Genomic DNA, 21,687 nt, shown 5'->3' with positions numbered 1-21,687 from the left:
CGAAAGGTAAAATGGCCATATACATAACGCAGTTATCTAGGTGACGGGAGAGATGCTTTGCTGAAGTCTTTTCCCGTAGCTTCAGTTTCGCGCAGGCGTCTTTTTCCAGGGTTGCGAGACGGTTGCCCAAGCCTGGTCGATCCGTTGGACAGAGGAACAAAATAAGGACGCATATATCGAAATTATTTCATTGATGAGTATATTGTTTTGTGGAATGCATTATTATTATTATTGTTATTGTTGTTATTATTATTAGGATGGGCCCGGGGTGGGGAGAAGATCCAGGAAGGTCTAAAAGAAGAAGAAATTAGTAGGGAATTGGTTGTGTTTGCTTGGAGACGGGTGGGAACCCTTGCGAAGGTTTTCTCAGTCTTTGGGCGTGCTGTTGATAGCAACGGGGTGAAAACGTTCTCTCGGAAGCAGAACCCAAAGTTCGCAAGTTGATAAAGAAAAAGAAGGGGAATTAACCGGCCTGCTCCCTTCCTTGGGGTTTATTAGCTTTCCGCACTCGCCCACCAACCGTCTCCAGCAAATTTATATTTAGCCAGGCCTCTAATGTATGTTTCAGCGGCGAGAAAAACAATCAAATCCTTTTCATCGATGTGTAACTTCGCTTTAACTTGGATTTAAAACATCGTTTAGCCTCTGCTTACATTTAGAAGTGCGTGGGGTTGTTGTTTTTTAAATCGCTGTTCCATCCCATCCTCACTTCCAAATTAACTTATAGGGGTTTTTTTTTGAGAGGGAGGGCAGAGTTATGAGGCATTTGATCAAAGCGATTTACATCGACCGGACCGCTTGACGGTATTGCCAGGATCTTATCTGAGATCTGATCTTTAACAGAACCAACGCAATATTGTTTGTGTTCCCGTCCGGGGATTGTTTCCTTATCATAATCGCTTATTGACAAGAAAGGGAATTAGTTTTCATTTATGTTTAACACATTACTTTTTTAATTTTATTTTTTTTAAAGGGGGGCGTAATGATTTCTAGAGATAGTGGGATGCATGTCAGAGGAGTTCGTTTGCTAGCCAAAGTTATGGCTTTGTCACATAATGTATGCTAGATATTTGCAGGAGTGCATCACGAATACAAGCTTTATGGTACTAAAGGGAAGGAAGGAAGGAGAGAGAGAGAAGAAAAGGAGAGAGAGAGAGAGAGAAAGAAAGAAAGAAAGAAAGAAAGAAAGAAAGAAAGAAAGAAAGAAAGAAACCATGCAGTCCAATTCTATGCATCTTTCCTGGCAAGAAAGTCCGACTAAGTTCAGTGGAGCTTACTGACTCCCAAATAAAGAGATTTTGCTGCCTTCCTAGATATTTCCTTTTTCTTTTTAAAAAAAATCTTCATCCTTCTTCCAGGTAACTAGTTACTCTTTTTTTAAGTTAAACTCAGGAGCCCAGAAACCTAACACGCTGGATTTCAAATAATGGCAAGAATTAAAATGCCCTTTGCAGCATACATTTATGTTAAAGAGAGGGGGTAGGCACGCCCTCCCTCGTTTCGAAAAGTTGAGGGAGATGGTCGGTGTGGTTTTTCGATGAAATGCAAGATTTTCAAAAACTGAAATGCCCTATTGGCTGATTTGCACCTGCTGATCGCAGGGATGCTGCCCGTTCTGGCGGTGCTCTGATCCAGAAAGGGACTGAAGCATAAATCGTGGAAGCAAAAGTCTCCTTTCCGAGTGTCCTAAAAGAAGGTCTAACTTTAACTTGGCACACACACCTCTCCCGCGAATCCCCGCGCCCCAACGATGTATTTAACATTTACAAAACTAAGAGGGCATCTTCAAGATCACTTAAAGCAAATTAAATATGCCTGAGTGAGTCGGACCCTACGCGCTCCCTGTGTAAAACCTTGTAAAATACCTCGCTGGGCCAGGACGATCCTAGGAAAAAAATTAAGTAGATCGTGCAAGAATGAAAGTCAGCCCACCTCAGACAGACCAATCTGTTTTGGGAGATTCATAAAATGCACTTGGTGTTTACAGATTAACGGCGCGATCCTAGGCTTGCTTACTCCGAAGTAAACCCTGCTGTGTTCTCCTAACTTGCTTCCAGGAAAGTGGGCGTCGGACTGCAGTTGCCTATCTATATCTATCTATCTATCTATCTATCTATCTATCTATCTATCTATCTATCTATCTATCTATCCCAGAACAGAGTAAAAACAAACAATTACTGAACCAAAAATAAGACAAAAAGGGGTCTGGGGCTAGGCTGGTTATTCCAGTCACTTCAAACGAGCCTGCATTGCTTAGAACGCTCGCTTTGAGAATAATAAAATATTTAAAACTCCAAGTCAACCTTTTTCCTATTTATTGCCGTGTATAATTCAACATTATCGCGTATTAATAAGCCAATAATGATAATCTCTATAGGAAAAGCATGCTAGCTGGGCCGCTTTTATGGCCGCCCTTATCCTTTCTAATGACCTTTGGCTCAGCAGAGTAATAACTCATTACGGAATGAGCAATTGTCTGGAGTGCCTTAAATACCTCGCGATCTCTCTCTCTCCCTCCCTCCCCCTCTACACGCCGGACACTTCCAAGAAGAGGTACTGTGTGTGAGAGTGTATGATGGAATCGTCTTCCCTGTCTTGAGACAGCTTGGAGGGAAAGGAAGAGGAGGAAGGGCCACAAAGAGAGTCTTCTTCAGTTCCCTGTGCAGCTGTGCCATAGAAGAAGCCAGAGGACTTCTTGGTGATAAAGGTGCTGTTCAGCTGGTTTTTCTGGATCTTGTCATTTTATGCTCCCCTGTCTCTTTTGGCAACAGCAACTCCCAAGTAGCAGCACCCGCTGTTGACAAATAAACAATTAAATAAATAAATGATGCTGCCATCATGACAATGGCCTATGATCAAGCCTCAAAATGCCATCGTGAAGTGAGTCGCTACCCTGCAAACACACACCCATCTTCCCAGTGTATAAAATCCATATACTGTAGTAGGACAGGCCCATGTCCATGTGTGTAGAATTGTGACTCACTTCTCAATGGTGTTCTGAAGATAGATGCGACAAAGATCGCAGGCTGTTGCGATGAAGGTAGTAGTGGTGTCGGCAGTAGAGCAGAACAACAATACTACTCCAAGCAAAATGCTCTCAGTCTCGCCTTCATCTTTATTATATCATATCATATAATTCATATTTTATATAATTTAATATAATATATAATTTAAAGCAGCAATGCTGGAATTTGAACCCAAGCTCATCCAGTCCAGTTGGAAGAGGCTGAGTCGGGCAAGGTAGCTATGCAGATGAAAGGGTTGGGTGGTGGTGCATGCAGAGATGGGATTTATTGCAAAGTTATAGGATGTATTTTATTGCCTTCCCCTCATTCGTATGGGTGTAAAAAAAAAAAATGAACTTTTAAGGAAATTCAATCCAATTGCCTTGTAAGATATGCAAGACTGAAATGTGCCTTTCTTTTCTTTTAACTCCTTGTTGAAAGATGTTAGTTATTTTAAAATTGTTTCCAGTTATATTAAAGACAAATTGAAAAGCAAAACATAGTCTTAGTAGTGTTCTTCTCCCCCCATCCCTTTCAGGATTTCAGATCTCAATCCTATGTGTACACACCCAAAACAGAGAGAGAGAGAGACCTGAGCTCAGGCCTTATAGATTTGCCTTAAACGCTTTGAATGCAGACATGGTTTTCCTAGGGAAATCAAAGTGATTTGCTTAGGTGAGGCCATGAGTTTTCCCGCCTCTTTTTTCTTTTCTTTTCTTTTTTGGAAAACATATATTTTGTATAAAAACAGTAAACAAAATAGCCCACCAACAACTGTACACATATGGCTAAAGTCCTCCCCAGATAATTTTATAGGAAGTTAAATACAAGTCACCTTGCTGTGACAGAAAATCATAAACATTTTTGAATATCTGATATGCATAGAAACCGATCTTGTTTAAAAACCTATGCTATTCTCTCTAACCCAAATGAAAGCAAATAGGAAAAACATGGGATTAATGTATGGCTAGGTGGCTATTGCCCCCATGGTATCCTGAACATCAGTGTCCCTCAGACTTGGTGACTAAAAGTATTGGGACTGAAAGTATTGGGTGCATGGACATTTAAGCTGTAAGTAATCACAATACGTAAGGCTGTAGAACATATTTACTGCTTACACAGTGCAGATGTTAAAGCAGGTGCCTTAACATGCAACCCCCACACCTTATATTATTATTTTTAGTGCATGTGGAGTAAACTCTTTTGCTACTACAGTACTGGATAGGAATGGAAAACAGATGCATAAACCCATAAAGGGAATAGTTAAATTGCCAGTGTATAAATCGTGGATCAAAGAGTAGGTAGAGTGTCCTTCTCAGTGAACATAGGGAGTTTTGACTCCAGCACCTAAGACAATTTGCCTCTGTGTCATTCCGGTGTTTTCTTGCAGTACAGCATTAGTCCCAGAGAATGACCGAAACAGAATTATCACTGCACAGAATTCAGCTGGTGAAACTGACCAAGCTTTCAAGCATCACACCATACAGTCCATCTTTGATCAGAAATGAGAATCAGAAAGCAGAATGAAAATGAAGTCTCACGTCCATTTTTAAGACACTATCTAGGGTCCATAGTATTTTTTTATTTTAAGGTGCAACATGGTAGAACTTTTAAGTGTACATTTATAAAAGCAATGGTTGAATTCAGCAAACATGTGTATGTCAAAGGTAAATCCATCAGGCACCTCTAACTCACTGGGGCTCTTTGGACTATATTTGGGGGCAAACTTGGGTTGCTGCTGTGTAAAGTGTGAAAGATCCCTAGGATGTAATTAAGATTCATGGAAAGCAATGCAAATATTGCCAGTGACTGGATGTTGCCAATGAACAAAAAGTTAGCAAAAGAATGCAAATATTTCAAGATGTTTCAGGAAAATAATGGCTTGCCCATGAGTAATAACAATATTTCATCGACAGAGAATCTTATACACACACAATACATCTAACATCTATTTGCACAAGCAATTCAGCACAATGGCTTTTCATCCAGCACCTGCAGAGTGTGGCCGCACTGGCCTTGCCAGAAACGGAAACTCAGCCAGTGCTGCTCTCATTGTGGGCTGAGGTACAGTGAGCCAAACACAACCCAACTTGTGTGCATGCTGATTCAGTTCTGTGAACTCAGCACACAGCACCAAACTTTGATATTTTCACAACTGAAGCAAAAGTTCAGAATGACATCCTTAAAGGAAAAAGATTGACACATAGACATGAAGGCTGGAAGGAGGAATCTACTGGCCTAAAGCAACTACTTCATGCCTCATTTTGGTAAAGTCAAACCTGCTAACAACTGCAGAGGCAGAAATGTAGGCTAGGATGGTCATTCTGGTGCATGGACTCTATAAGCTAGAGTGTCTTATTGGCTTCATAGTTCCTGCCAATGATTGATGTATTCTGGTATGTGTGAGATTTCAACAACTATCAAGCCTCCCAAAGACATACATCAGTAGTGTTAATGAAAGGAGGGCATACTTAAAATATACCACATGCAGAAGATGGTCGTTCAGCTGCTCTGAAATGTTCACAAAGCATAACCCACATCACAAACATCATCCCATTTCACCACCCGCTGAAGTGCTCATGCAGCCTGGTGCTGAGATCTCGCTGTTCATCCCACTGTTTTTCGAATTCAACAAGGTTGTAAATTCTGTGCCAAGTTCATTACAAGTTTATTATCTTAGCTGTAGCCATAACAACAACATAATACAAGGAACAATGCACAGGATAAAGGGGGTGTACAAAAGCAGTATTGTACACATCCAGTTCACATGGCACCCTTTTGACAATGGATGAAATTAAATTTTACTAATTCTTCCCTAGGGTTAGCCATCATATATACAAAAGTAGAAACATTATGTATGTAGACAACTCTTAAGTATTACCCCAAAAATGCCTGTTTCAGGATGACTGACCCGTACTGAATCTTCTGCTTCATATCCAAGTGACCATCTACAGCTCCAGGTTTACTCATAAAGTACTTATATAGAATTATTCCTCATTGAGAAGGTCAATTCTGTAGTTGAGTTCCCAGGCCAGTCTTTTGAGTGATGTAAGCTCCCATCCAGGAGCCTTATTCTTTTTTTCCCCCCAGTCAAGGATCCAAGGATGCAAAGGAACGTCTTGGTAGAAGTGCTGCCCTTGTGATACACATGGATGTTCCTACAACAAAATATGACCAATATTAAACATTATTTAGCCTTACCTGCGTAGCTGCTATTGGGACATTTTGTCAAATAATGTCACACATCCTAAGATTGATAGAAGGGTGCAAGCAAAAGATCACACTTAAAAAAATTAGATTCATTAATGCAGAATGGTTCCATGTTGGGTTGCCACACTAATGGAGACTTACTCCATCCATAAACATTCAAAAAGCAGGGAAGATAGAAACCACAACAACAGTACTTTGGCAAAACAGAGCAAGAAAGTGAATTTGAGTGGGTTATAGGATAGAAAATGTACACTAAGTGATTCTGAATTAGTCTCTTCTCTGAAACTATATGCTAAAAGTTCATATTTTAGTATCCTGACAATCATTTTCAGATATAGATTAACTACCAGTATATACACCAATACACATATACCTACATCTTTGACATCCTAGGCATTTAGAAAACACACTGTAGAAGCAGATGTGTAAAAACAACAGAACTGGTAATACATAACTGTATTGATCACATCCCGCCGAGGCTAGGAAATGTCAAGAACCAATTTCTAAGGATCAACATATTCTGTTCAACTGAAGTTACTTTTAATCAAAGGGCACTGAGGCCTTTTCGTATCACACCCATGGGGAAAATACCAGCGCCTGTTGGTTCAGCAGCTTAAAGAATTGCAGTGCAGGTAAATATTTTCTGAGGCCAATAAGCAAAACAAAGGATATCTAACACTGCCCAGGATCATGTGTAATCGAACACTTTGCAAGCACCAAGGCCATTGCAACTTTATACAGGGCACTGCTTGGTTAATACCAGCATGTTAATTTGCTAGCTTGCTATGGTCATATGTCAACCCTCTTCAAGAAACTATGGTGGCAGCATTGAAAAGTACAGGACAGGGAGCCCCTATTCATTCTGATTTATTGGTGACAAAACAAATTCATTAGGGCTCGATCATCAAAGAGCCTACATCTTAAAAAGCTGGCTAAGGTGTAGAGCTTTTAAAGGCCCACTCTGTCAAAGAGAAATGAAAGGAAATTGGCATGAAGAGAATCAGCTATTCACCCTGAGATGTGGGTTGTGTTTTCATTCTTTGCATGCTAATATCACAACTACTTGGTTTGTGGCAGAATATAGAGAAAACAACAGCACTTCTGCATTGGGAAAGCTATTCTTGTGGGTGGCTTTCAACACTGACAGTGGTTTTCCAAGCAATGGATGCAATTCAGGTCCTTTCAAATCTATGGGAGCTTTGGCTTCTGTGGAAGATGGGATTGTACCCAATATCACCGCAAGTTTTGTACACCTGTCTTGCCTGAAATCAACCGGAAGGTTGATTTCCCATCAGGCATATGCCAGTACTCAGTTGGATTGACACAGGAGGACCATGCGGAATGTGTGTGTGTGTGTGTGTGTACTTTGCCATATCTATAGGCTCTAAACCCCTAAACAATAATGTAGAAAGGAGGTGTGGAATTTCAAAATAAAATGAAAATGAACTAACAAGTACCAAACATCCTCTAGTCTCATATTTTGGATTGAAAGCAGCAATTTAATGGGTGGTACATAGAAAAACACATTGTGGAGTAGTGACCTTATTTTGATCCTGTTTGGTGCCATTGCTTTTCCTGGCTGCTGCCGCTGCATCAATAATATCCCTTCCCCCACCTAGTTACTGCTTCTTTCTTCTTAAACACAAGCATGATTCCAGCCAATGAGAGATCACACAGTGAGTTGGAAACCATTATGATCCTGCATAGTGACACCACCAAGGGCAAATAAAGTCCATTGAGAGAGTGGGAGGGAGAAATTAAATGAAATGACATTTGGTGGGGGGATTTGTTTTATAATATTTCTACACCTCTTACATTAAAAGAAATTTACAAAAGCAAAGTACATATTAAACCAATATCACAGACAAAGGTACAGTCAGTGCTTTTTTTCTGGGGAGAACACAGGGGTACGCATAGCCCTGAACATTTTGTGAATCTAAGTTTGGCCTCATTGAGGGGCACTATTTCAATATGAGTAGGAAAATGAGAGTACCCCTAAACAGTGTTTTTTTAAGGAAAAAAAAGCACTGGGTACAGTGCTTGTGACTTCATAAGCATCGCTGAAAATTTCTCAACAAAACTGAGGCATTTTTAAACATTGCTGAATACGTTTCCCAAAAAATTAACATAATCCCTAACATCATCGGGCAAAGTGGGAAGGGGAATTTTAGCACTTCCTGCTTCCCTAGATTCCTGATTATAGTGCAGATGCAAGCTAGAAACGTACTTCACTTCATCAAGAACAAATATTACAAATGGCTGACTAACCAACTTGCCACATGGACACTGCAGTAAATTAATACTTGATAAATGGCCACCTATGTTCATTCCTAGGTAGAAGTTGTCCTCTTCCTTCGTGCACTGGATTTGAAAGATAATGGGTTTGATTCTATGGGCTTCAGAGATCAGAACTCAGCTTCATCCTCCCCTGTTCCCAATTTGATGCCTTCTCTGTCTACCTACCCCTTCTGGAGCCTGGGTTGCTATTGGGGGGGGGGGTCCTTCTATGAACCTTGATTTATGGATACGGACATACTAATTTCGGGTAGGTAACTGTGTTGATCTGACGCAGTCGAAATAAAAAAATCAAAAAATCTGTAGAAGTGTGCATGCACACAAAAACTTATTACAGAACAAACTTAGTTGGTCTATAAGGTGCTACTGGACAGTTTGTTTGTTTTTGTTTGTTTATTTTATTTTGACATACTGTACTAATGTTATTCAAGTTCAGCCTTCCCATTTGCTGCTTTAACAAAACTACACACACCACTTAGGGTCGCCTACACAACTTCCTAAGTGCAGCCAATCATAAGCCACATCTGCACTCTGCATATAAAGCACTCTCATACTGCTTAAAAGAGGCATGGCTTCCCCCAAAGAATCTTGGGAAATGTAGTTTGTTAAGGGTTCTGAGAGCTGTTAGGAGATTCCTATTCTCTTCCCAGAGCCCACAATTCCCACAATTCCCTGGGAAGAGGGATTGATTGTTAAATTACTCTGGGGGTTGTAGTTCTGTGAGGGGAGTAAAAAAAAGGTAAAGGTAAAGGACACCTGACAGTTAAGTCCGGGTGCAAATGACTCTGGTGTTGCCGCGCTCATCTCACTTTACAGGCCGAGAGAGCCGACGTTTGTCCGCAGACAGTTTTTCCGGATCACGTGGCCAGCATGACTAAGCCGCTTCTGGTGAAACCAGAGCAGTGCACGAAAACGCCGTTTACCTTCCCGCTGGAGCGGTACCTATTTATCTACTTGCACTGGTGTGCTTTCAAACTGCTAGGTGGGCAGGAGCTGGGACCGAGCAACTGGAGCTCACCCTGTCATGGGGATTTGAACCACCAACCTTCTGATCTGCAAGCCCTAGGCTCAGTGGTTTACACCACAGCGCCACCCGCATCCCTGTTGTGAGGGGAGTAGGGATCTCTTAATAACTTTTGGCACTCTAACTACTGTTCCCAGGATTCTTTGGAAGAGGCCATGGCTGTTGTATGATAGTGTTTGAAATGAATAATGTAGATAGGACTCTAGACCTGTAGGAATGTTTGATTTCTCACACCTGATCTATCCTTAGTTTACAGTGAAATGAATAATCTCACTAAAATCAGTAGGGCTAACCTGGGATAAATTTCCTAAAGATCACAGTATAACATCTTAGGGTGTGTTCCTCTTCTTTAAAAAAATAAATAAATCCAATTTATTTATCTTATTTTGCATTTTTTCTCCAAGGACCTTAGAACAGTTGACATGGGCTTACGCTATTTTATTCTGGCAGCAACCCAGTGTGGGGCAGGAAAGGCTTTTCCAAGGCCACCAGCGAAACTTTCAGCTATACAGTGGTACCTTGGGTTACATACGCTTCAGGTTACATACGCTTCAGGTTACAGACTCCGCTAACCCAGAAATAGTACCTCGGGTTAAGAACTTTGCTTCAGGATGAGAACAGAAATTGTGCTCCAGCGGCACGGCAGCAGCTGGAGGCCCCATTAGCTAAAGTGGTGCTTCAGGTTAAGAACAGTTTCAGGTTAAGAACGGACCTCCGGAATGAATTAAGTTCTTAACCCAAGGTACCACTGTACAGTGAACTGAAATTGGGTCCTAATTCAAGTACAACATACTATCCACTACACCAGTATTATTATTTTTTATCTTTTCAGATGTGGATTGTGTATACATTTCCATTTACTCTGCATCCATGCACTCCCACCGCTGGTTTGGGAACTGGTGTACATATGACATTAGCCACAATCCATTTCTTATGAAATACTGTGTTTTGATGCATTTGTCCCCCAAGCAAATTGAGAAAATTAATGGCCTTGCTGCATTTTACATGGCAAGGTCCCATTTCTGTTCAGTGTTCCAGTCAGTCAGCCAGTCAGTCAAGCCTTCGTCCAGGATATTCCATTCCACTACCACCACCTCCATTTTTAATTCCCCCGACAACAACCAACCAGAAAGTGTACTTAGCAGGGTTTTTTGGAGGAAAGGGTCCCCCTTAGATTTCTTATAAAAATGTTGTGTAGAGCTCCAAACCTTGGACTACCCTGAAGTCTGGTGATAACTCCCATCTGTGTCTCAATACTGTCATTTTGGCTACATGAAGATCCACACTCATACAACTGAGTTTACTATTACTATAAGAAGCTAATGCCGATTATTAATTGCATTTACCAGTATATCTCACCTTCTCAAGGTGGTATACACTCCTCATTGAATCCTATGTGGTAGAGTAGGCCGAGAGGCAATGACTGGCTCAAGGTTACCCAGTGAGCTTCATGACCAAGATTTAAACCCTAGTCTCCCAGGTGCTAGTCCGACTCTCTAACCACTACACCACACACTGGCTCACATAATGTGTATGTACAGGCATCTCAAACTTTAACTAGTTTAATAGTTGTGTCCCTTCCTTTTCCCAGGGAATCTTAGAACATGTATCTCCAACCTTTTCAGACCCAGGCAGTGGCGTAGCGTGGGGGGTGCAAGGGGGGCCGGCCGCACCGGGCGCAACATCTGGGGGTGGGCGCGCTCACACTTGCAGTGCTAAAATCAGTGCTAAAATCCATGGGTTAGGGGGCGCAAATTACTTGCCTTGCCCTGGGTGCTGACAACCCACGCTACGCCACCCAGGACCTACATTTAACCCTATTGTGCATTTGGGGATCCATTTCTTAATCTTCTACCATATATTCGCTCCTGTTGTGACCCAGTTTGGATCAGGCTATGACCCACTAGTGGGTCCCGACCCACCATTTGAAGATCAGTGCCCCCAAATTGTAAGAAGGGTGGGTGCTTGGGATCTCTATGAGAAGCAAACTACAATTCGATTCTTTGTGAGCAACTTACGTTGCCAAACTGCAATTCCCAGGATTGTGGGAAGTCAGGGCAACAGTTAAATTGCTATAACATAGATGAATACAGTGCAAACAGGCCCTTAGTTTTTCCTTCTCCTCCTTCCTCTCCCTGACTCTCTCCTTTTCTGAAAAAAGCATAGAAAAATGTGGTGTTGCTTTTGCGTCTGATTTATCCACCTAAGCATGACCAAGCTGAGGTTCGTAACAGCCCACCAATTCAAGCTCAGTGCCATAATGATACTCTTTCTTTCTTTCTTTCTTTCTTTCTTTCTTTCTTTCTTTCTTTCTTTCTTTCCATTCATTAGTAGAAAGGGAGAGGGGCAGAGGAGATGAGCCCCATATCTGTTACATGGCTTCTACGTTCTTCCTGCCATAGACGGTATTCTTTTCCTGGCCTTTCCATTATATATTTTGAAGCATAAGATAAGTCTGCTGGGAGGGATGTCAAGTGCTTTAAAGTCATTTGCCAGGAAGTGGCTGCTACCATCATCTCCTTCTCCCCACCCCCACCCCCACCTCCACTCCCTCCTCCCACCTAATTATACTCCATCAGAGTTCTCCAACATGGGTGTTGAATTTAAGCACCTGCTTAAATTCAACCCCTTTCAACAAAGCTCTCTTAATCACGTGCTTTAACTTTGATCAAGTGATTAAATGTCACAGAGACCAGTGGGACTTAAGCAGGTGCTCCTAATGCTTTGATGACTTCAGATAGGATTACTTCCATCCTTGGATACTTAAGTACTTTTCCTGGACAGAAGCCAATGAGACTACTTGATCATGTGTTTGAGGCAATCACCTTGTAGTCATTTTTTAGTAGACTCCTACTGATTTTCCCACTCTAGACCCTATTCTTCCAGTCCCACATTTCACCTTCTTAAACTCATGGTCTCTTGAGGGATGGGTTTATCTGAATATGCATAGTAGATAAGCAACCAGGCCTACTTGCACAAGGAAGCTATCGCCTACTATTTATTTACTTACGATATTTCTGTCCTGCTCTTTGTCTTGCAAGATGATCCCAGAGTGAGTTATAATTGCTGGTAAAATACATAACCAACAATAAAAGATAGGTCGTTGGCATCCATCTGTCTCGAGAGACAATGGAGTGTGCCTCTGGGGTTAAGTCAAACTGCTGTGTTAGCAGCACCAAAGTGGCTTTCCCCATATGGAGGCCCTGGGCTGCCCAGGCGACAAGACCCCCCTCTTGGCCTTGCTCAGGGGTCAGCAACCTTTTCCAGCCGTGGGCCGGTCCACTGTCCCTCAGACCATGTGGTGGGCTGGACTATTTTTTGGGGGGGAAATGAACGAATTCCTATGCCCCACAAATAACCCCAGAGATGCATTTTAAATAAAAGCACACATCCTACTCATGTAAAAAAACGCTGATCCCCGGACTGTCCACAGGCTGGATTGAGAAAGTGATTAGGTTGCCTGCCCCTGGCCTTGCTGATGTGGTCCAAAGGAAACCAGAGCAATTTGTTTGGCACCAGCTTGGCTGCCAGAGTTGCCAGAAGGAGGCATACAAGATGCCACCTAACTGTCTTAGAGACTCCACTCCAGGTTTGTGCAGAGTTTACTCCTTAGCCTTTTCTTCTCCTGGAGATATCCTGTAAGGCAGCAGCGGATTAGGATCAGAGTTGTCCTTCCCCAAATGGGCTACCTTCCCAGGTTGACCCATCTGCCCCTCACTTCCCTGTACTGCATGTGCAGAAACTGCCTTCTTGACTGTTAGACCCACAATTGGTCTCAACCGCTCACTCCACCAGAGCCTGTCTTCGCATGCAAGGAATATCCCTAAGTCACCAAGGGTTTGAGACCCATCAGCTACCCTCGCCTAGTTTAGCCGGCCAGTCAAAGGTGTTCCTGGGTGTGGCCACTGCCGCATGCTGACAGCTTCTAGGAGCCACAGGTGAGAGCTGAGTGCAGGGTGGGGACCAAAGATGGACAATCTACCTCAGAAGGAGGATGACATGTCCCTCACCAGAGGTTCTACTCCTCCTCTAACACCCCATAAAGGTAAAGGGTAAAGGGACCCCTGACCATTAGGTGCAGTCGTGGCCGACTCTGAGGTTACGGCGCTCATCTCGCTTTATTGGCAGAGGGAGCCGGCGTACAGCTTCCGGGTCATGTGGCCAGCATGACTAAGCTGCTTCTGGTGAACTAGAACAATGCATGGAAATTCTGTTTACCTTCCCGCCAGAGCAGTACCTATTTATCTACTTGCACTTTGACATGCTTTCGAACTGCTAGGTTGGCAGGAGCAGAGACCGAGCAACAGGAGCTCACACCGACCTTCTGATCAGCAAGTCCTAGGCTCTGTGGTTTAACCCACAGCACCACCCGCGTCCCCTATCACCCCATGCACCCCTCAAAAAAAGATAGGTAACACAAGAAACAGTAGACATAAGCGGTCACAGGTCACCCCAAGGCCTAGGTGAATAAATACATTTTTAATTGGTAATGAAAACTTAGAAGAGTTGGCACTACTCAGTTTTGTAAAGAGAGGTCATTACAGAGTTGGGTCCCCTGTACTGAGAATGCCCTTTCCTGCCTCACCACATATCTAATTTCAGGATGATGTGGGACCATCAAAGGACATCCCTGTCAGATCTCAGAGTACAGGAAAGTCTGTAAGGGAGAAGACACTATTATAAGACACTTTCCTTCAGCAAACCTAACTGAAAGTTATATTCCACTGTCCCTGTGGACCACTTCACACATTGCATGGCAACAAATGCAGGTTTGGCACCCAGGCGACACCTGCAGCCGCTATCAGCTGCCTGTCAAGTGTGCTTGTATGATCCCCATTGCGCCCACACTTTACACATTTAGGAGTACACTTGAAGCATCTCAGATATTTCTTTTAACTGGCCCAATTAATTTCAATACTTTTTTCTTCTAATTCATATTTCCCAGTGTAGTGAGCGGGACTATCCACACCCCCGACCGTTCCTCCTAGACACCGGCAGGACTTGGCCAGGAAGGGGGAGAGATCGCTAGTTGTTGCAGATCACAAGCCAAACAGTAAAGCTGCCACCACCTCCTTTCCTGGACCACCCTCGAATGGGGTTCAAGGAGGAGAACCCCCCCCCTTCGGTATTTATTGGGTTAGCCCAGCCCTGAGTCACTTTATCGTGACGCAGACAGAAATTCAACAGGTAGATGCTTCCAAACGGTAAGGCACCCGTTTAGCTTCCCCGAGCAAAGGCACAGAGTACAAAAGACAAAAAGTCCATTTCCAAGTTTATTGAAAAAGCCACTCAAAAGTTGCACATTTCTTAGAAGGTTACAAACAAAAAATAAAAACATTGTAAAATATAACTAGCTAAAACCATACCCCACCCCCCCACCCCCAGCAACAATAGTTCAAAACACAGTGAGTAGCCAAGAGGCGAAATACCAGGGCAAGATGTTCTGCACTTTGAATCTGAATTCCCAAATCCTTTATCCTTGAAAACCCACGTGGAGGACAGATTAGGGACCAATCATTTCTTTAGGTCAATTACCAATTTACCAAAGGCTGTATGATGAGACTATATCTTCCGATTGTCAGGAGACCTGCACAGTGAACTTTGTTTAGACTCAGAAACCTTGAGATCAAAAGGCTGTTCCCTCTGTTCCCAGGCCTCTCTTTCATGTACCAGGCTCCCAAGTTGTATATTACTTGATAGCCTCCTGTACCTTTTTACAACCCAATCCATACTCAGGCCCCCAGCTGCGCCAGGGTCTACAAATCAGATAACATCTCATCCTGCCTAGAGTCAAGATGTAATTGACTCACACCTCTAGAGACAGGGAGTTTTACGTTTAAAAAGACCAGACACCCATTCCCCAGAAGGCCACAGTTTTATCTCTCCCACAATGCCTCACTCCTGCGTGAACCAGCGTTTGGACATACCAAGATTTCCCAACTTCACTACACCCTCCCCTCTAAGATGAAATTAAAGGGTTAAGCCCCTAAATTTTATCAGTACTATTTACACAATTGAGGTAGTTCCAACCAATCTGGGGCATTTAGTACAGTCATACCTCGGGTTAAAGACGCTTCAGGTTGAGCATTTTCAAGTTGCGTTCTGTGGTGACCCGGAAGTAACGGAACAGGTTATCTCCAGGTTTCGCCGCTTGCGCATGTGCAGACGCTCAAAATTATGTCATGCGCAGAAGCAGCGAATCACGATGCGCAGACGCAAGTTGCGTTCTGCTCAGGATGTGAACGGGGCTCTGGAACAGATCCCGTTTGCATCCAGAGGTACCACTGTACCTCTAAAATAGCAACTCACTCCACAGACTGCTACAAGCAGGACAGGGTGTCCGCGACTACGTTCATTTTCCCAGGTATATGAGAAACTGTGAACTGATAGTCTTGAAGGGTCAGACTCCATCTGAGTAACTTCTGGTCAGTGTGTTTCACTCTTTCTAACCAGCACAAAGGTGAATGGTCAGTTTGGACTTCAAAATTATTCCCCCACAAGCAGTGGCGTAGCGTGGGGGGTGCAGGGGGGGCCAGCCGCACCGGGCGCAACATCTGGGGTTAGGGCAAATCCATGGTTAGGGGGTGCAAATCCACGGGTTAGGGGGCGCAAATTACTTGCCTTGCCCCGGGTGCTGACAACCCACGCTACGCCCACAAGGTAGGGGTAGAGTTTGACCAAAGCCCAAACCAAAGCAAGACATTCTTTTTCGACAGTGGAATAACTCTGCTCACGTGGTAGCAACTTTTTGCTCAAATACACAACTGGACGCCAGGTTCCTCCCTCATTTTGCTGAAGCTGTACACCCCCTAATCCTGTTTGGCTAGCGTCTGTCTGTACTACAAAGGGTTGGGCGCAAGCATCACTGTTGAGCTCACTAATGCCTGTTTTAACATTTCAAAAGCACGCTGACACTCCTCAGTCCAGGTCACCTTAACAGGCAGAGATTTCTTACGCAAATTCGTCAAAGGGGTGGCAAGGGTTCCAAAATGCTTAATAAACCTTCGATAATAATTCACTAGCCCAATAAAGGACTGCACATCCCTTTTTGTCTGAGAGCGAGGCCATTTCTGTACACTCTGGACTTTGGCCTCCAGGGATTTGATATTTCCAGACCCCACCCTAAACCCCAAATAAATCACCTCTCCTTGAGCAAACTGACACTTGGAGATCTTCACCGTCAGGTTGGCTTCCTGTAACCGTGACAAAACACTCTGCACATGCCTAAGATGCTCCCCCCAGGAATTAGAAAAGATAGCCAGATCATCTAAGTGGGCACAACAAAAATCACTCACATCATGTATCAGAGAATTAATCAAGTCGCTGGAATGCTGTGGGCGCATTGCGCAATCCAAAAGGTAACACCTTAAATTGATATAGACCTACATGGGTAATGAAGGCAGATTTTTCTGATGCCTCAAAGGAATTTGCCAAAATCCTTTGGTCAAATCCAGGACCGTGATTAACTTTGCTCTCCCTAGCTTTTCAATCAGGGTGTCAATTCTGGGCAAGGGACAAACATCAGGGAGGGTCACAGAATTAATATGCCGATAATCCACACAAAAACAAATGGTGGAATCAGCCTTAGGGACCAAAACGATGGGAGAAGCCCAGGCTCTCTTACTGGGCTCTATAACTCCCAAATCAAGCATTTCCCGCAATTCAGCCTCAATGCTTCGGGCATGAGCTTCACTGACGCTATAAGGCCGTGATGCAATAGGTGCAGCATCACCAGTGTTAAAATGGTGCTGCATCAAATGAGTCCTCCCTGGTTTAGTACTGAAAGTACGGTCAAAAGACTGTAGAACATCAAAGAGCTCCCTAGCCTGTTGTTCGGACAAGGTAGGTAAGCGTAACACATCCAAGATACAGTGGACACTCGGGTTGTGAACGTGATCCGTGCGGGATGCACGTCCACAACCCACAGCGTTCGCAACCCGCGTCTGCGCATGTGCAGGTTGCGATTTGACACTTCTGCGCATGCGCAAAGCACCATTTAGCGCTTCTGCGCATGCACGACCGCCGAAACCTGGAAGTAACCTGTTCCAGTACTTCCAGGTTTCGGCAGTCCACAACCCGAAAAAACGCAACCTGAAGCGGCTGTAACCCAAGGTATGACTGTACTTCCAGCCTGTTTTTATTCCTCCAAGAGGTCTATAGGGGCTGTAGGCACCTCCTCTCGACCTCCAGAGATGGCCAACACAGAAAGCTCAGATTCAAGGTACCTTTTCAAAGAATTGACATGATATTCTCTCGATGCATCATGCAGCTCCTGGCATTCCACCAGATAGCGCACAGAGCTCAGCTTGGCCTTCACTATTCCAGGCCCATGCCATTTGACTGCCAGTTTGTGGGGTCGGGTGGGTTTCAACACTAAAACCTGATCTCCCACTTCAAAACTTTTTGTCACCACCTTCAAATCATAAAAACGTTTCTGTTCCAACCGAGCACCCTCCAAATTCTCCTTGGCAAGTTGCCAGATGTAAGACAACATCTGCCTCAGGTTAGCAAAATACTCAGACACAGAAGGTACCTTAATCTCCTCCTCCGACCCCTCCCACTCCCTCCGGAGCATGGACAGAGGAGTATTCAAGAGTCGGCCAAAAATCAACTGGTTGGGCGCAAACCCTAGACTCCTTTGATATGCATCATTGTAAGCAGACACAACTAAAGGCAGATCTTGATCCCAGCTAGACCCATGGGCCAGGGCACACTTCCGCAACATCTGCTCGAGAGTTTTCTGAACTCTTTTTATAAGCCCATTTCCCTGGTGCTGATCCACAACACTAGTGTGATGGTGGACCTTTGCCAGCTGCAAAACCTTCTGAGTTAGCTCAGCCATTACATTGGTTCCCAGATCAGTCACTAGAACCTTAGGTATCCCCAAAGAACCAAAGGCCAAAACCAAAGCTTTCGCAAGATTTTGGGCAGAAGTATTGGGCAAGCTTGTAGCCCAAACATATCTAGAGGCATAATCAATTATTACACAAACATACTGCTTCCCAGCACGGGTTTTCTGCAGGGGGCCCACCAAGTCTATTCCCCATTTTTCCAAAACATTTGCGTCAAGAGGTACACTCTGTAAGGTATTAGGCATGCTGTCTTTATCATTCCCTATTTTTTGACACACAACACAAGAGCGTACAAAGTTCTTTACACTTTGGTGCACATCAGGCCAGTAAAAGTACCGGCTGATGCGTTCCAGGGTCTTCTGTACCCCCAAGTGGCCTGCCAGACCATCATGATGGGCTAAGTCCAGTACCTTAGGACGCCTTGACCCAGGAACCACCAGCTGCAAAACAACATCTTTGTCTTTGATCTTCTTTGGCCAGAACTGTCTGTACAAGAGCCCCTTTTCATACAAGAAGCGGGCGCGCCTCTTTCCTTGGGGAAGGCTCTCCACAGCGTCCCAGGAAGCTTGCAAGGAGGGATCAGATCTCTGGTCAGCTTCAAACAATCGCAAATCCCCCAACACAGTGGAAGACCCAAGATCTTCCGAAACAGCAGGGATACATTTCCCCGGTTCCTTGGGCTGAAACGCAGACCTCCCTTTCGATCCCAGAGCCATCAGTCGACTCCCAACCGGCTGGCTTTTGTTTCCCAAATGAGGCCTGTTGAGCCTAAAAGTCTCAGCAAACTGCGCGGCTTGCTCAATAGTAGCAGGGCTTCGGTCCGCAACCAAGCATGCCAATTCCGCAGGCAAATGGCGGTTAAACTGCTCTTTGAGCATCAATTGTCTCATCCCTTCAAAGGTAGTTACATCCTCTGCCGACATCCAAAAGTCAAAATTCTGTGCCACTTTAGCAGCAACGAGGGTCAGGCTTTCAGTTGCGGCAGCTTTATCAACCTTTCGGAAAGCCCGCCTATAGTCCTCAGCCCTCAAACGATATATTTGCAAAACACGGCTCTTATAATGTTCATAGTCCATAGCATATGATAAGGGTACCTGTCCCATTAAATCAGCCAGTTCTCCACTGACTCCACTGACTAGGGCTCTCAGAATGATCATATAGTGTCTTGGGGGAACTCCCAGATCTTGACAACTCAGTTCAAACAATGTCAGATAACTCAAAGCGTTTATGGGAGGTGTATAAGCAGGGAAGAGGCAAAGATCCAAATCCCATAGGCTAAACTCACGAGTTGCGCATCTTGGGGCCACATCTCGCAGCTCCTGGTCATGGCTGTACCTCGGGGCGGGGTGATAACTCGGTGCTTGTCCCTCCAGATGCCGAGGTTCCTTCTCCCCATACACGCAAGAGGGTCCGGAGCGTGGCCCATAGACCTCCTCCTCTTCGTACTGTTGAGCCGACATCCTAGGCTCCCGATATCCTTCTGACAAGCAGACTTTCATTGGACTAGCCGGTCGATAAGTAACAAGTCCACGATTCTCCTGGGGTTGACGCTCCGACTCTCGGTAGTCACCCGCAGCCACTGCACGGACCTCCCTTGGACGTCTCAGCAGCTCCCTGTAATCAGGGATAATATATCTGTTTTATAAGAATAATGAAGTTTAGCTGATGTGTTAGAAAGCCTTCTAAATAGTATGTGTTCACTGTAAAACTTGTAAGCAGATCTCTGCATACATGACTGGGGTCTCATGCTGCCTGCATAGCACAACTGCAGCACCACCACAGTGTATGCCTCTTCCTAGAATCACAGATTTTTAGAGTTGGAAGGGAACCCAAGAGTCATCTAGTTCAACCCCCTGCAATGCAGGATACTTTTGCCCAATGTGGGGCAAGAACCAATGATCCTGAGATTAAGAGTCTCATGCTCTACCCACTGAGCTAGAAACAGATGCAGTAGTATGACTGCACTGGAAAAGGATACTTTGTACTGTACAGCTAATTTTCCCAATATGCAGCGACTAAGAGGGACCCAGTGAAAATGAAATCAGGCTACATCTGTGGAGATTCCCTCTTCTGTTATAACTAATAGTGGTTTCCTTGATTTTATCTGGCCACCCCTAGCAGTGAGTAACCGTGTCACCCTCTAGGGAAGGCTCGGTGTGGTTTATTGTGGGCTTACAACTGATGGCATAATGTACTGGGTCTTTGTCCATGGAGTTTTCTTGGCAGGGATACTGGAGTGGCTTGCCAGTTCCTGCTCCAGGTGGATCACGTTTAGTCAAAACTCTCCACTATGACCTGTCCATCTTGGGTGGCCCTGCACAGCATAGCTCATAGTTTCTCTGAGTTATTCAAGCCCCTTCACCATGACAAGGCAATGATCCATGAAGGAGATGTATGTATGTAGTGATGTACTGAAGTGAGAGCTGGACCATCAAGAAAGCCGATCGCCGAAGAATTGATGCTTTTGAATTATGGTGCTGGAGGAGACTCCTGGGAGTCCCATGGACTGCAAGAAGATCAAACCTCTCCATTCTTAAAGAAATCAGCCCTGGGTGCTCATTGGAAGGACAGATCCTGAAGCTGAGGCTCCAATACTTTGGCCACCTCATGAGAAGAGAAGACTCCCTGGAAAAGATCCTGACGTTGGGAAAGATTGAGGGCACAAGGAGAAGGGGACCACAGAGGACGAGATGGTTGGACAGTGTTCTTGAAGCTACCAGCATGAGTTTGACCAAACTGCGCGAGGCAGTGGAAGACAGGAGTGCCTGGCGTGCTCTGGTCCATGGGGTCACGAAGAGTTGGACACGACTAAACGACTAAACAACAACAACAATGCAGTGGGTAGAGAAAGTGACGGGGAGGGCTGCATTCAAATAATTGCTCTACTATGAAGGTCACTGGTTAGCTGTGTGGCAGCCACTGTCTCTCAACCTGTGCATGGCACAGGATAAAGTGGGATTAACCCCATATATTCTACACTGAGTGACTTCGAGGAAGGAACATAACATACAAAGGCAGTTCATCCATCCAATGCCACTCTAAAAGGAACAGCCAGGTAACTGCAAAATAAAATCATGATGTGATAGGAAGGTGGGTTGTATGAATCCCCTTCAATCTAAATGATAATCAGGTAGTGTGAACTTTTTGAATACAGTGGTACCTCGGGTTAAGTACTTAATTCATCCCGGAGGTCCGTTCTTAACCTGAAACTGTTCTTAACCTGAAGCACCACTTTAGCTAATGGGGCCTCCTGCTGTCGCCGCGCCGCCAGAGCACAATTTCTATTCTCGAGCTTGTCTGG

At 44.4% G+C, this 21,687-nt stretch overlaps 2 protein-coding genes across 6 annotated transcripts in view; both read right to left on the bottom strand.

The window, feature by feature from the left end:
• The window catches only part of LOC114593076 (uncharacterized), a 126,069-nt gene that overhangs the window by 51,048 nt on the left and 53,334 nt on the right, over nt 1–21,687 (bottom strand). The window lies entirely within an intron of this gene.
• Nucleotides 14,908–21,687, bottom strand: part of LOC144324860 (uncharacterized) — a 31,897-nt gene continuing 25,117 nt past the window's right edge. Inside the window, exon 2 of one of the 2 annotated variants that reach the window (XM_028721588.2) lies at nt 14,908–20,021. In XM_028721588.2, coding sequence (XP_028577421.2) covers nt 17,672–20,021 — 2,350 coding nt within the window. In that variant the 3' untranslated portion in view covers nt 14,908–17,671. The remainder of the gene's footprint in view (nt 20,022–21,687) is intronic. The other variant, XM_028721590.2, reaches the window with a different exon arrangement.

The sequence above is a fragment of the Podarcis muralis genome, chromosome 2 (genome assembly GCF_964188315.1).
Source record: "Podarcis muralis chromosome 2, rPodMur119.hap1.1, whole genome shotgun sequence".
NCBI lineage: Eukaryota > Metazoa > Chordata > Lepidosauria > Squamata > Lacertidae > Podarcis > Podarcis muralis.
This window is presented reverse-complemented; position numbering and strand designations above follow the sequence as displayed.